This window comes from Branchiostoma lanceolatum, chromosome 5 (assembly GCF_035083965.1).
Source record: "Branchiostoma lanceolatum isolate klBraLanc5 chromosome 5, klBraLanc5.hap2, whole genome shotgun sequence".
In the NCBI taxonomy this organism is placed as follows: domain Eukaryota; kingdom Metazoa; phylum Chordata; class Leptocardii; order Amphioxiformes; family Branchiostomatidae; genus Branchiostoma; species Branchiostoma lanceolatum.
This window is the reverse complement of record NC_089726.1, coordinates 20,091,698-20,108,152: the sequence shown is the minus strand read 5'-3', so window position 1 is coordinate 20,108,152 and position 16,455 is coordinate 20,091,698. Positions and strand designations below refer to the sequence as shown.

The 16,455-nt window shown below is 43.6% G+C and overlaps 1 protein-coding gene across 1 annotated transcript; it reads left to right on the top strand.

Moving 5' to 3' along the window:
* Positions 1 to 649: 649 nt before the first annotated feature.
* LOC136435933 (sodium-dependent lysophosphatidylcholine symporter 1-like) lies at positions 650 to 16,216 on the top strand. Its single transcript, XM_066429643.1, has 13 exons — positions 650 to 808; positions 1,422 to 1,543; positions 2,401 to 2,527; positions 4,914 to 4,992; positions 5,635 to 5,804; positions 6,475 to 6,565; positions 8,335 to 8,462; positions 9,229 to 9,312; positions 9,518 to 9,601; positions 10,399 to 10,511; positions 11,462 to 11,599; positions 12,446 to 12,619; positions 15,677 to 16,216. Exons 1-13 carry the CDS (start codon positions 671 to 673, stop codon positions 15,738 to 15,740), a joined length of 1,512 nt encoding a protein of 503 aa, XP_066285740.1. The 5' UTR covers positions 650 to 670; the 3' UTR covers positions 15,741 to 16,216.
* The last annotated feature ends 239 nt before the right edge of the window (positions 16,217 to 16,455 follow it).

Below are 16,455 nucleotides of genomic sequence, written 5' to 3'. Positions count from 1 at the left end.
GTTCAACTCCCGGGTAGGAGCACCTCTGGACAAGATGTGCATTGAGTCATACCAAAGACTTTATAGAAATGGTACATACGTATAAAACAGTTTGGAAGTTAAACACACTCCACTGCCAGTGGACTAGCCCCCTGGTGCAGTGATTACCCGGTACAATGAACCTGTAAACACTGTATATAGCGTCTGTGGTCCTGTCACGACCGGTGTAAGATTAGCTCATCTGTTCATTTGAGTTCATTTGAGCTAAACTGGTTCGGGATCACTTTCCTTTCATTTCTCTCTCTCTCTCTCTCTCTCTCTCTCTCTCTCTCTCTCTCTCTCTCTCTCTCTCTCTCTCTCTCTGTGTGTGTGTGTGTGTATGTGTGCGTGTGTGTGTGTGTGTATGTGTGTGTGTATGTGTGTGTGTGTGTGTTTGTGTGTGTGTGTGTGTGTATGTGTGTGTGTATGTGTGTGTGTGTGTGTGTTTGTGTGTGTTTGTGTGTGTGTGTGTGTGTGTGTGTGTGTGTGTGTGTGTGTGTGTGTGTGTGTGTGTGTGTGCGTGTGTAGTAACCTAGTCCCGCGACATGTCCTGGTTGTTTGGGGGACAAGGTAGACATAGCCGTGTACACATGTATTACTGAACTTATACATTTCTATTCTGTTCTCAGTCAGTTACAAGGGCAGTCCAGCTATGACGGATGTAACCAAGACCAGGAAACCCCTGTCTGTCGTGACGAAGTTGTGTTACGGGATAGGAGGCATTGGTCCTGACCTCATCTGGCTGGTTTTTGGGGCCTACACTAGCACCTTCCTGGTTCAAGTGGCACAGGTAACTGATTCAATGTTATCTGCGATGCCATCGATGTTTGTTTTTTCATTATCTTCTGGAAATTTACCGTACATGTTAAACATGTGTTTTCATCTTGAAATTTCGCGGTCACTCTACATAAATCAGTATGCGCATGCTACAAGCACGTCACCGGAACGTACTGCGCCTGCGGGAAACGCTTCTATGTAATGTGCAGAAAATCCAGGTTTCTGTTGGATGTTTGGTAAACGTTGCATCATCATTTTTCCCGTTGCATAAGATATTTCTTTCGAAACACTCGGAATCTAAAGACGGAATATTATCCTTATATATGCGAACACGACATTATATGGTACGTTTTTTTAAGCCCTATCTACATTACAAAGAAGCGTTTCGCGCAGGCGCAGTACGTTCCGGGGACGTGCTCATGCTACCGCACGTTCCAACATCGTAGGGGATTGTGGGAGAGGTCAGAGGTTAACGCTTTACAAAGAACGTTTTACAACAATAATCGGAGAATAGCCCTCAACTTTGACCTTAAACCACAATGCATCACTAGTACACATTAGCACTCACAACTGTGATATGGCTTATTACGCAAAGCTTACACATGTGTTGGTTTTCTGTATTCTAGCTGCCGCCTTTATTTGCAACGTCAGTCATTTTCGGCAGTCGGGCGATAGACATCTTTTGCAATTTCGCCTTCAGCCCCTTGATTGACAGGACAAACACACGATGGGGAAAGGCAAAACCATGGTAACGTACTTATGATATCTTATATAGATCAGCTGCAATCGTAATTGTTGGACTCCTGTGAAACGACAGGAAGGTATGTGTGTACATGTGTGTGTGTGTGTGTTTGTGTATGTAATGTGTGTGAGTGAGAGAGAGAAAGTGTGTGTGTGTGTGTGTGTGTGTGTAATGTGTGTGAGTGAGAGAGAGAGAAAGAGTGTGTGTGTGTATGTGTGTCTGTGTGTGTTATGTGTGTGAGTGAGTGAGTGAGAGAGAAAGAGTGTATGTGTGTGTGTGTGTGTGTGTTTGTGTGTGTGTGTGTGTGTGTGTGTGTGTGTGTGTGTGTGTGTGTGTGTGTGTGTGTGTCTGTGTGGGGGTGTGCGCGCGCGCGCTCGCGTATGTCTGTTGGTCACCGAGATAGCCCAAGAAGGTCTGTTTTTATATTTGATGTTTCGGTATGTTGCAGGTTCATTTTGGTATTGAAATCTCATTTATGGACATTCTATGGTTTTAATTTTTGAGTGGTAGATACATGTTGTAGCCCAGAGTAAGTGGTGTCGGTTTGGGCCCCATGCAATTTTTTTCAGAACTCCATGAGCTGATTTTGCTTGAGACTTTAGAGAATAAAATTAGTGAAGAAGAGGTCGACGGATCGTCGTGATTTTTGGTCTGTAGATCCGTTGTCTCGATCGCTTTCGGCTACGGAAACGACCGAAAGAGCGGAGTAAACTTTAGCTAAAAAGGCTGGCACCCAGGCTATGTGAACATACCAGTCGTCAATCAACAACGCCCTTCTTCTCATTTCTAGGATATAGTGATTTCCAGGTTTGAACTGTTGTTTCTGTACAACTCCGTTTCAATTTCTGCATGGTATTTTCTAGGATTGTAGCATCACTACTGATTATCACTGTAACGAACGCCTTGATCTGGTATGTCCCGGATGTTGGAACGGACGGAAAGCTGGTCTGGTACGTTCTACTATACGTGCTGATGAAGCTCGCCATGTCGGTAAGTCCTCACGGAAATATTCCATTCCTTATATTTATATAGTTATTAGTATATTATACATACATTGCAGAGAAAGTGGGACACTTTGAATACGTCTTCCACTGCTTCCGAATTCGAAAAAGAAGTCAAACCCAAAAAGCTTAGATTCTATTCCGTACCAGTTTTTTTTTTGGAATAGTAATTTCTTCCACTAGTACTTGTCTCCGTTGTTAACTTGCACTGTCTATATACTTTTCCTGTACATTGTTCTATGTTGCTATTAGAACTTGCAAATAAACTTTATTATCTTCGCCAAGAAGATTATGTTTTCGGTTACGCCAGCTGTATGGTGGGTCTGTATGTTTTTCAAGAGCATAACTTGAGATACCTTAGATGAATCATCATAATTTTGGTAGGTTTATAGTGGTTGTGCAAAGGAAGGTCAAGTTCAAAAATGGTTCACCTTGCGTTTTTCAACAGTACTGCAGCGGACTTTGCATTTCTGTGTGTTAGTAGGTAAAAAATGTGACGGAAACGTTCATAGGTCTTCATGATTTTTGTAGGTGTGTAGATGTTGTGGTAACGGAGGTCTAGTTCAAACATGGTGCCCCTGGCATTTTCCGTCGGTACTGCACCGGGCTTTGTTTGGATATGAATTTGTATGTCACCAAGATAACTCGAGAAGCTGTCGATGGTTTTGTATGATATCTAGTCGGTGGGTAGGGTTTACAGAAAGGAAGGTCAAGTTCGATATTGGACCTTCTAGCGGGTACCTAAGGTATTGAAGCGGAGCTTCAAAATTTTGGGGCATATTTTCTGAAAGTACTGGTCATGATTTTTGTGTGGTAGATAGGTCACGCCACAGGAAGTAAGTTGTGTAAGTTTGGGCCAACTAGCGGCTTGTTTGGAACTGCAGTGGTGTTTTTGTTTTGACCTTCGGACATGTATAATTTGACAATGGGTCAACAGATCGTCGTGATGTTTGGTATGTAGATAGCTCAGATGGTGGTTTATTAATCAACGACTTAATGTCCAAATCAGGAGCTAATTTGCATAATTAGTAAGGTAAATTTGTAAATCCACTGCATTTCATATTGGGACTCTCAAACATGTGAGTGTCCCCGCAAACAAGTCATATAAACAGGTGGCCTGGGAAAAGTAGGTCATATTAATAGATAAAGCAGAGCACTACTCTCCAAGCAGAAGTGTTGGTCCGGCTGTTTTTTCACGTGTTCAGTTTAGGCATTTTTGTCAAAAGCACGTTGGCGACATAACAAAAATGGGACATAATAGAAAGCCCGACAAAAACACCGAAAAACACGTCAAAAACCAGACCAACTGCTCTGCTTGGAGAGTACACTGTTCTAAAACTGCACCACTGCTAGGTATGGAAAAAGCACATTTACTATGTCTTACGAAATGTGTATGATATGGAATAAAGATTTATTCTATTCATACATATTGACTGTGCATGTGCCATTTCATCATCACTTTCAACTTACGACACTGCAATATCAAACCTTTGTGGCCCATATAATAACAACATACCCATATTTTTCAAGACAAGCTTTAACATTTATCAGCACACTAGATACATATACTAGTCTTGTACCACCAAATGATTTTAAACCCTATTTAGACTGCCCCCCTCATAACTTCCAAACGGCATGGTGTATGATCAAATTTGCAGGGGGTGATAATAAAGCATGTGAATATTAATCACTTTCCATAATAAGCCTTGATTATTTGGCGAAGATAATGTGTTCGTGGAACTGTAGTTATTAATATTATACTGTACACAGACAGATTTTTCAAATAAAGCTCAGTAGAAGCAGCATGCAGGAGCGTCATAAGTCATTTCAAACGCTGTATGACATATGTACTAAACACTGAAGCAATTTAGCTAGCTGAGGTTAGAAAACTTTGACCAAGACGTTGAGGGCAGCCCCATAGTTGCGTTGCGCATTGGCGTGCAAAAAATGGGAATAACTTAAGTCCCTACACTAAACCTTTGAAAACCCTTCTTTTTCTTACAAATTTTGGTCCATTTTGGGCACTTTTGGGATAGAAAGAACAGGTAGGGTCTAATATTTCCCAGTTTGGTCCAAATTTGTACGCTTCAGTTGTTTAGCTGGCGTAAGGAGATATCTTAGTCGTTTGCCCTTACATGCCCCGAGTGGACTGTTCCGGCCTGAAAGTAGGTCAAAGATAAGATTTCTTTTCTTTCAGCTGTCCCGAGCAATCGAGCTGGTCAATCATCTGTTTTCTTAGCATGATTCTAAAGTAGACAGTTGTGGTTTCCTGGTGCATAAGAATGTTTGGGGCTTGCAATGTCAGTAAGTACTTTTCTGAGCCCTTGCTTCCTATGCACAAGTCTGACTGTGGTATCTGCCCTTGGCTTTTTCAGGGTTTTCATATTCCCTACCGCACTTATGTGATGTTTCTTACCGATGATGGCTCTGACAGAGACTCTGCCGTTCTGTACAGTAAGTACTATTGATTACCAAATGTTTACTGGAAAACCTAGAAGCAATGTTCTGATACAACAATATAACATAGTTGCGACTATTTTGGGGACCCTCTGATCTTTTGATGTACTAAGAACATCAAGGGTAGTCTATGTCTATGACAGCTTTTTTGGTATTAGCGATTGCCTAGGTGACACGTTCGAGCACACAATGACTTTGTATGTCTACTTCTATTGTGTGGTCGTTCATCCGTGGAGATGTGATTATAGGGGAGTGGTGGAAACGTATTAATCTATGTCGTCTCGGTGGCGCAGTGGCAGGGGGTTTGGCCCAGAACTCAGAAACCCTGGGTTCAAATCGAGGGGTCCCCTGATTTGTCCCGTCGACGTTATGCCCTCAGTAAAGGCACTTGGATAGGACGTTAAATGGAGGTCCCGTGTTTGAGGAAAGCAACGCCTCTAGCACGTTAAAGAACCCACCACACTTATCGAACAGACTAGGGGTCCTTCCCGGTGTGAGTGGATCAAACCTTACAGTCTGGGCCGGGTTGACATCTTGAAAACTTGTGTCAATCCTGCCATAAATGCGGTAAATCTGGATAAATGAATAAATAAAATGTCCTAATAAGAACATCGTAACCCCCCTCCACGCTTCGCTCAGGGACCGGTCTCGCTCTTGGAGGGTTGGTTGGGGGTTCGGCAATACATGGACAGATCTTGGCATTATTCAGACGCTCTGAGTATGATGCCTGTGACATGATCAACACCACCTACACCTATGGCGCCAACAACACCAATAGTTCTATGGACGTCGCATCGTTAGAGATGACGGCAAGTATATGCACTACTATATGCACAAGATAACGTTAATTCTACATCGGTCCAGGGTAGTATACTGCGTGATGCCACACTTTGTAATGGATTACTCTCACGCGGCGGCTATGATAGAATGAAAACGAGACCAATGTGGCAAACATTAGACCGATCCTAACTGTCCATCACAATTAGCAGTTCAACCAATGATTACGTGGTAATTAGAGAATCGACCAATGAGGAAGCGGATACATGTCCATCAAATATCTGCATTTCTATGTTTTTATTTTACATTTCTACGTTTTGATGGAGGAGGGAGGGGACTATGGGATCAGTCGACATGGCTCTAAATTGTTGCAACTTTTCTGTGCATAACACTAGTTATGACATTGATAATTTGATATCATATCTTAAAACGTAGTGTGATTTGGGAGGAAAATTAAATCTGTAAGTTATTTTGAATTAGTTTTGTTTCTTTGCCTCATTGGCCTCGTTTTCATTCCATCATGTCCGCCGCGTGAGACAGGCGTTTGTCACTTTAATTTTAGATGGTAGTGTAACAAAGTACATTTTGATTATTCTAATACTATATAATAATATGTAAATATAGGTTTTCTCTGTTCCTGCGCCATATTGTAGCCAGGTGCATTTTTCTTGCCATGAAATGTTTTCTGTCGTGTTTCCCCAGAAAAAAGGCTACCTGATCTCTTCGGCAGCTTTGTGCCTTGTCACGCTGGTCGGCTGGTTAACGGTGTCCTTCGGAACAACCGAGAGAAAAGGTAACAACAAGTCTCTGACAACCTTTCTGCAAGGCAGGAAAGTCTGCTATCCGTCCTTCTCGCTGCTTTAGCGCTGACTAGCCGTCAGCCAATCAGAATATCCCTCCAGTGTTTTCGGGAAAGTTACCAGCCAATCACGTTCCTACTTGGCCGTAGGCGGTGACGTGATTGGCTGGTAATTTTCTCGACAACAAGAGGCTGTGATATCTGATTGGCTAACGGTTGATCAACAGTAATGATGAAAGACGTGCACGGATCACAGGCCGCTACGCCAGGATCGTTGCCTAATGGCCACAAGACAGTAATCAAGACCTACTATCTAATACATGGTAATCATGAAAGAAAGAAGCTGTCAAAAGTCACCTACTGAGTTTTAGTCCATGAAAAACTTATAATGGCAAGGGTTTCTGACCTCTAAAGTGTCAATTTAAAGCATACTTTCAACTTTTTAATCAGCGCTAACCGTATGTATTCAGCCATGTTCCCAAGAATTGACCTTTGACCCTCTTCATTACCTGATAACCACACCAAAACACCAAACTTCTACAGTCTACATACACCACAAAAATTGATGAAAGACTGATTTTTCAACACAATAGGAAGGTAAAATCCCTTACCTGTAACATCCAGCTCCAAGATACCAACAGATCTGAAAGTAAAGCCCTTTTATACCTACTTTTCCAAGGGTACCAAACCTATCTGCTAAAAGTGGTTCTTCTGCGCCTGCGCTAGGATCGTTACCTAATGCATACCAGCGGCAGGCCTGGCATGAAAGGATGACTTTCAGAGATAGCATCTCTCGTGAACGTTTACAATCAGACATCATTTTTCATCACTATTGCTGTTAACGTTGAAGAGGTTCATCAGTCACGTATAATGACAGTTACTAGAATATTCATCGAACGGTGACTTAATAAAAGGTAGCGAAATACTAACCTCCAAATTTTCGACGTCTAGTCTGTACGTCTTGTTCACGGAGTGACCTAGTCTCGCGAGAACACGAGACTAGGCCGAGACTTGTGAAGATCGTCCTGCCTCCCCCGCCTCCTTGCGGAGTAGGGGTAAGTAGGACTTGGGCAGCTCCCAACCTCCGGTACGGTTCATCCCAGCACGTTCCAACTGGATGTGGACTGCCTCTTTAATCTTCCTGTGGGAATTCTGCGACTCTAGATCTATAATCTCTATGATGTCCGGGATTGGGCCGTTAGTGACTCTCTGTTTTGTTTTTAGTTCATGCTGGCTGAGTGCGGATATGCCGTCACTACGGTCTACGGACTTCTGATGTTCCTCAGTCCGTTCACCTAGAGACCTCTCTGTTTCCCCCACATACTCCTCGCCACACTGTTCACACTGGCAGATTTTACTTAAAAAAACAGGAGAAACCATTGCACACTTATAAACCAAGGGGGTTAATTTCCTTGCCTAAACGTGGACAAAACACCAGCTTTTTTTTAAAAGCTCTTGTTTAAAAAGAGAGAAGAAACTACTTGGTGATAACCATTAGTTTAGCAATAGTCAACAGCTTGTCTGTTTTTCAGTTTTCAATGTTAGAATGTAGCATTTTATCAATTCATGTTTTGCATTATGCTTCTTATAGACCACGTGTGGTCATCTGTGCATTTAGCCCTTCTGGGCCGGCAGGAATACGCAATAAAGACTATTATCATTATATCATTAGGGCCTAGTACAATACTCCCATGTCTGGAGCAAGTCTCCTTTGCCATCTAACTAGAGACTATGCCTAAACGTTTAATAATATTTTGTTCTAGATATTTCAACGACATCCGGTGGAGAGGGTTCCGCGAAATCCCTACTCAGGACCTTGAAGACCGTGTTAACGTTTCGACCCAACGTCTATCTTCTGTTGGCGTATTGCTGTATCCAAGCATCTGTGTCTGTGAGTATCACAGAAGGAAAGCAAATGTGTGCTCTACTCATGATTTGACGATAGTTCAGATAGAGAAATAAACCTCTCTCTCTCTCTCTCTCTCTCTCTCTCTCTCTCTCTCTCTCTCTCTCTCGCTCTCTCTCTCGCTCTCGCTCTCGCTCTCGCTCTCTCTCTCGCTCTGCACTACACACGGTCACTTGATAGGCTAGGCTGCACTACACACTGTCACTTCATAGGCTAGGTTGCACTACACACTGTCTCTTGATAGGCTATGTTGCACTACACACTGTCACTTGATAGGCTAGGTTGCACTACACACTGTCACTTGATAGGCTATGTTGCACTACACACTGTCTCTTGATAGGCTAGGTTGCACTACACACTGTCACTTGATAGGCTATGTTGCACTACACACTGTCACTTGATAGGCTATGTTGCACTACACACTGTCACTTCATAGGCTAGGTTGCACTACACACTGTCTCTTGATAGGCTATGTTGCACTACACACTGTCACTTGATAGGCTATGTTGCACTACACACTGTCACTTGATAGGCTATGTTGCACTACACACTGTCACTTGATAAGCTAGGTTGCAGTACACACTGTCACTTGATAGGCTAGGTTGCACTACACACTGTCACTTGATAGGCTAGGTTGCCTTACACACCGACCTCCCTCAAGGTTAACGTTTCTACGGGAAGAAATGGTTGACAGCAGACAACTGTGAAAAATACTAGAATAACGTTTAATCTTTTAGCCTTTATTTTGCAGATAGTACATGGCGCAATCGCCCTCTACGTAGAGTACAGTTTGGATCTGGAAGACCAGATAGAGAACGTCATTCTAGCTTTCATGGTAAGAAACAACACTTGCTGAGAATTGTTTTATGTTGGGGGGAGTTAGCTAATACACAGCCTTGCTTTAAATGTTTCCCATCTCCATTTGTGTTGTTTCAAGTGTTTTGTAAAGGCAAAGTCGAGTTCGAGAGTCCCTAGTTGCCGTTTTCCAATCTTCGACAACTATGTGTTTTCATGAAAATGATGCTACATTTTTCCCAAAGGTGTCATCAGCGCTAGCCATGCCTGTTGTTGCTTTGGTCGTATCCAAAATTGGGAAGAAGACTTCCTACTTATGTTTTCAGCTGGTAAGTTTGAGAAACTTGGCTATCATATCGTATGGTTGCGCGTGAGCCCATAGCAGTTATGCTGGTTGGTTGGTTGGTTGGTTGGTTGGTTGGTTAGTTGAACACAAAAGAGTCAGTCCTAGAAATTTGCATGTCTTTAATGTGATTTACGTGATCGTTGTTGTATATCCAGATTCAGATATAACTGGCAACTTCTAGGTTTAACCATCCAACGTACATGGCTGACAATATGATAGTGGCAGCCTGTTTTGTAACGAATAAGATGCTTTGACTTTGGCCTACTCCACAATGTACCAGTGAGAAAGGCACTGGTGCAATAACTTTACTAGTATTGTGCTCTTCCCACCATTTTAGACAGCAATGTATATGTATATGGCCTCCGTCGGCCAGTATTGACCATGGTAAAATCCTAATTCACATCAGCCCTACAGCATCGACTATGCCTAAACAGCCCGATACGAGAATAGCAGTCTCTGCCACAAAAATCACATTTGTAAGCTGACTCAGTTCTGTTGCAAAGCGCTAGCTATCCGAGAATGGCAGTCTCTGCCACAAAAATCACATTTGTAAGCTGGCTCAGTTCTTTTACAAAGCGCTAGCTATACGAGGATGGCAGTCTCTGGCACAAAAATCACATCGGTAAGCTGACTCATTTCTGCTGCAAAGAAAACAATGACAGTTAAGATTTTCGCCAAATCAGCATGTTTAGATTTGTTCAATTTGTTTCTGGTGTTGGGAAACATGACAATGTGTGTTCAACTTCAGTTACTATATGATTGTCTTCTCTTAAATTGTAGGTCGCTATCCCGCTCTTCATTGGCTTTCAGTTTGTACCCAGTGGCAGCTTGGCTGTTTATGCTATTGTCATTGGCCATGGCTTCTCATCCGGGGCACACTTCTTCATACCATGGTAAGTGATCACATTTTTGTACAAAGTCTTTTGTTTGCCTCAGTCACATTTGGGATCGGGTTCTAAAGTCAAGGTAATACTGGGGACTTGGAAAAGAATTACTCAAGCAACAAGTTTTGAATTTTTTTTTTAAATTTTTAAATTTTTTTTTAAATTTTGTAAATTGTTTGAAAATGTTTGAAAATTTTTGGAAATGTTTGAAAAAAAATTTTATCCAGTTGCTTGAGTATATTTTTTTGGCGTATCTTATTACCTGGATGTCTAATCTTCATCAAAATACTGGGGACATTTTCTATCGGGGGCCCGGCCGGGCTTTTTGCGGGAACGAAAAGTAAAGGTGTTTGTCAGGAAATGTACAGAAATTATTTTCAGGAATATTTTTTCACGTTTTGTATGTTTTGTTGTTCTTTTATGTCATACTTTTTTGCCCGCTGGTTTGGACATATGACCCTAGCATATCGCTGCTTTTTTAATACAATCATGCTGCAGTAGCCTCCGTTGCAGGCTTCCCTACGGTGATTGGTCAACTTATCGGGGACAGTTTCTTTGGCTGGGCCGCTGGGGGGGGGGGGGTATCTGCTTGGGGACCGTATCCGCTTGAGGCCCCGTATCTGCTTGAGATCCTATAACCGCCTCAAGCAGATACGGTCCCCAGGCAGATACGGTCCCCCCAACGACCCAGCCAAAGAAACTGGCCCCGATAAGTTCTCCCATTAATTTTCATATTGTTCAGCTAACATGAATCAAGCTTCCCTCGTACATACACGCATAATCTATACATGACGAGATCTTCGTCGTGTGCCGATGAATCAACAAACTTTAATAAAGTTTTAGACAATCCGATAAGAGACAGTCTAACACTGCAAAAGCCCAATGGGATGACCCCCACCCCCGTCCAGCAGCTCCTTCGTGAACTAAATTACCATAACCCCCTCACCCCCTCTCCCCAGGGCCCTTATGAGTGACATCATAGAGGACTGCTATCTCCAAACCAAGGAGAGACTGGACACCGCCTTCTTCGCCGTTTTGCTCTCTACAAATAGTGTCGGCATCACCGTTGGACTGATAACGGCCACCATCGGGCTCGAGTGAGTACACAGTTCTGGATACATTGGTACATTTATATTATAGGGGGGGTGAGGGTATTGGCGCAGGCGCCTAGACCCCAGGGTCAGAATTAAAGAGGGTATTGAAACATTGAAAGCCTTTCTTGGTGGGATTTTTGGTGAAATCTTGGCAATTCCGGGGTGGGTATGACAGGCCAGACTTCATATCTGTAGAATTTGCTGACAAAAAAATACCTTTCTCCATCTTTTTGTCTTCTGGACCCCCGCGAGATAGTTGGGTGGTCCTGAGCGGGCCCTTTTAAGGCAAATTGACTGACTCAAGTGCTCTCGCTCGGGGGTGTTTCCCCGGAGAATAGCTGTATAGAAGTTCTCGTAATTCTTTTAGATGTCAGTCTACAGAACTGTTGAGAATTTGAGGGTAAGTTTTCTTCGTCAGAATCTTTGGTTCCTGAGATAACGACACCTAGTTTCTGTCAACTTCCCCATAGGAATGCATGTATTATTGGCCCAAACCCTAATTCCCCCTATAGTATTTTTCCTCCTGATTATGGCCTCAAATCTCGCGATTTCTCGCGCTCTTCGGGGATAAAAGCAGCTTCGCGAGAGTTTATAGCATTTGTCACGTGACCAGAGTAACAGGAGTCAGCCACCCTGAAGAAGACAGTCAATTTCCAAGTGTTTTAAAAAATTCCGACTCCATGAAACTTCGGAAATAGTGTGGATTGAGGCCCCTCCCCACTAGGAGGCCAGCGAATGTTGGGTGGGCCGCTATAAGCGCGATTTAAGGCCATGTTTTAAAATACGTACGATATAAAGGTTTAAGGTTTTATCTATAATCTGTTGCAATCTTCCCTGTTTTTGCTGTAGAATCGGGGGCTACGAAATAGGATCCTGTATTCAGCCTGAAAGCGTCGGAAGCGCCATGCGGACCCTGCTGTCGATCTTTACTTCAGCCTTGGTCTTCGTGGGCGTCTTGTTTATATGGAAATTCCCCATCACAGAGGAAAGGCAGAAAGAAATCATGGAAGCTGTCAAGAAAAGGTCAGTTTTCCGCATATCTTAACGTTACATGTTTTTTTTTTCCTTTTCTTTTGGTGCAATGGCTACCGGTGCAATGGTCTAATGAGTGTTCGCCTTGCACACGGTAGGTCGTGAGTTCGAACCCCGGCCGAGTCATACCAAAGACTCTAAATATGGTGCATGCTGCTTTCTCTGCTTAGCACTCAGCATTTGGGAAAGCAGTATGGAAGTTAAATACACATCACTACCAGCGAAACAGCCACCTTGCCACCAAGTGACTTGCACAAATGTGTGGCCACCAAGTGACTTGCACTGTGGCCCAATTGCTAAGAAATGGAGATGGGCACCACCCCTATGCGTCTTATCAAGACGTCTGGGATACTTTAACTTATGGTGCTTGAACTGACTAAATTTGAGCTACATTGGTTATGCGCTCAAATTGCAAATAAGCCATTGATAGTCTAGTAATTGTACTCTCCAAGCAGAGGTTAGACTCTTTTTAGACATTTTTATATGGCTGCCTGTTTTGTCGGTTTTTTTTTATTGTGCACCGGTCAAAAAGAAAACCTTTCAAAGTAGAAAGCCCGATAAAAACACCTAAAGGACGCCCGAAACAAGCCGGGCCATAACCTCTGCTTGGAGAGGATAGTTATTGATCATGAGAACAGGATTTTAAGGCATGAAGTTCGCCTGTATAGTTCGATTTATGCAGGAATGTCTACTCATTGTATACAGTAACTGTAAATGCAGAAATGTTCGCGGTGGTTTTATGTCCGCGTTTTTTTTTTAAACTTAAAACCGCCGCGAACATTTTTGTCCAATATTGTAGCAGAATGTGACTATAGCACTGTCACGAAATCAAAACCACAGCGAACACTCATTTCCCTTTGTGCGAAATAAAAACCACGCGAACTTAAATGCATTTACAGTAATCAATCAACGTGCAGTCAAAGAAGTTTTAATTCTTTGTCGTGACGTCCTTATTTTTAGCAATGCTATTACAGAATCACATACGACTTCCAATATCAGGAATGTAAAAAAAAACCGTTAGTTCTGACATCTAGTTCTAATTACAGACAGCTTAACTTTTTACATTAACTAGAGTTAAGTATTTGTGCCACATATACTTCAGGTTTGCTATGTTAGTTTAGCGATTACTGGGTCTTTTTATAAATATGAATTGGTATTGAATTTTTCTTTTTATTTGAGTTGAATGTGTGATAGTTGTGTGCCGATTTGTTAAGAATAGAGAGAACGTTAGTGACCCCCCAAAACACCCCTCCCAATTATAGGATGGCAGATCTACACTCAGGGGACAAGTCACTTACTCCGCCCAAATGGGTGTTCTGTTAGGTCGCTGCCTTTGTTGTTGTTACGCCTGAGTGTATAACTATGTCAGGCCCACCAAGGAGGTTATTTGTGTCAAGCTACACGTGGTATGGTGGGGGCGGGGTGGCGTTGAGTGAAGAGAAGGAACCATACCGAATCATCCACGCGCCACGGAGTCTGGCGGCCCCCACGCAGCAAGCCGACGACAAAATCACGTCACAAATACAAAATGGCGATCTGTGTCGTCACAATTCAAGATGGTGGCCAACACACAACCCGACGGATCCTACACAGGTTTCGCCACGCAAACCTGTAGAAACACGTGTATCCCAACACAATGCCGTCCGTTTGCTATCGAATATTCTACGGGACGACGTTTGTTAAGCCCATGTCACACTTGTGCGTATAAGCCATTCCGTGTGCGTTCCGTGTTGAATTTTGACAACACGCAGTTGTACGCTGAAAATATCCATTTTTTTCCAGTTATGCGCGACGCACATATAGCGTGTGAATAACGACTTCAACGCATCCAATGCGTTTGAGACACGTGTAATTTGCATATGAAGTGCGCAATACTCTTATCGTTGCAGCGAATAGCTGCGCATCAGGTGCATGTGCTGAGCGCATTCCGAATGCCCACAACGACTGCCGGCCGCATGCCTGGCGCACTTCCGACGACTGCTAATCGAATTACGAGCGTACCCCAGGTATGAAATGTGCCGAAACGACAGCTGCTGCTTGCCTTTCCTTTTATTACAAGTTCAGACTCGACTAAAAGAACAACATGGGGCGCCACCCGCGCTAGCCGTGGCCGTGGCCGTGGCTCGTCTAATTCTGGACCACCCGTTGAGGCGTGTAACACCCCTGATGCTGTAGGTGACCGTGATGGTTGTGTTGGCCATGGTACTGAAGACAGTCCCCCGGCCCCATCAGGCGAAGCTGTCCAGTCTCACTCCCCTGGTCACAAACGAGGGTGGTTGGAAGGAGCAGACCTCCGGGTCACCATCACCTCAGGCCTCGTCTGCTACCCCCCCCCCCCACCCCCACCCCCCCTCCCCCAAAAGCCACGAGCAAAGAAGACCAGCTGCTCCCTAGATGCTGAGGTAGAAAAGGCTTTGGTGGAATGGATCATGGATGTTCGTCGAGCACGCTATGTGAACGATATCCGTTAGTTATCTGTGCGTTTGTCAGACGCTACTGGTACGTGCAATACGCTGCCCGATCGCAGGACGAACGACACTAATTCGTGACGTATATTCTTATTCGCTATACGGTCGACCATCATGCGTTGTATCTGCGCTGCAAGTGCGCGATGTGGTCGCTGCGCAGAGATCGTGCCGCAAGAGAAGCGTATTACGGCGATTGGAGCGCAACCACAAAGCGCGCTCGTACCTTACTCGACCGATGTCGGACGTGTGAACTGCGTTCTTATAACGTCTGAGCTGCGTCCCAGCGTTCGCACGAAAGTTTTGGGTAGTTTCAAAAATATCAGGCGTACTAGGCCGTGCCTTGCGTGTGCCTGCGTGCTTAAAACTATCACAAAACGATTGAGAAACGCGTTAGGTGCGTATTGGGCGCACGCCGGCGTATGACAAAAATGTTAACACGCAACTCACACGCTCATGTTATACGCACAAGTGTGACAGGGCCTTAACAGGGACTTTATGTAGATTCCTTTAGACCGCTAGACGGCGCAGTGTTGAAATGAGCATGCATTCATAATGTCTTTTACCTTTCTACATTGAACAGGAAACTTGCAAGCGCCTCTCAGAGCATGACACCAGCCAACCAAACGGAAGCCTGTCCGATATGAACGAAGAGGCCCTCATACACGAGGAGACTTCAATTTCAATACCAAGCGGTCTGCCGGAGGAAGACAAACTTGTTTCTTCTGAAACCGACTTGTCTGTACTTTCAGTTTGTAAAGAATCAGCTGTTTGAAATGTGGAGAATCGCTGCAAAAGATAGAAATGTCATGAATTATATCATAGTCTTCGCCGTAGGCAGATGTGTATATCTTAGTCAGGATTTGTAGAGTGATGGTGTTGGCGATATAACTCTTGATGCCATGGACGGACGCGATTTTTGATAGGTAAGTTTCTGTTGGGGAGACGAAGGTCAAGTTCGAAGATGGGTCCTCAGGGGGTTCCTTTGGTGCTGCAGTGGACATTTTGTGTTTGTCGGTTTGTTTGTTGGTGGCATTACTCGAGAGAAATTAAATGGATCGTGATGAAATTTAGTAGGTTGTTGGGGGTTGGGGAAACGAAGGTCAAGTTCGAAGACGGGTCTTCTGGGCTGGGGGGTTCCTACGGTACGGATACAGAAATATCAATCTTCACTTCTTAATGGTAGGTCCAACATATAATCATGAAAGATTTAAGTTACTTATTAATTCCTTGATGTTCCTCAATTGACTTACCTTCTTCAGACCTTACCATTACCAGACAATCTATTTTCTAACAGTATGGAAAAAAAAGATTTTCTCTTTCATCTGGAATGGAGGTCCGGAAATAGTGGTTCGGAAAACT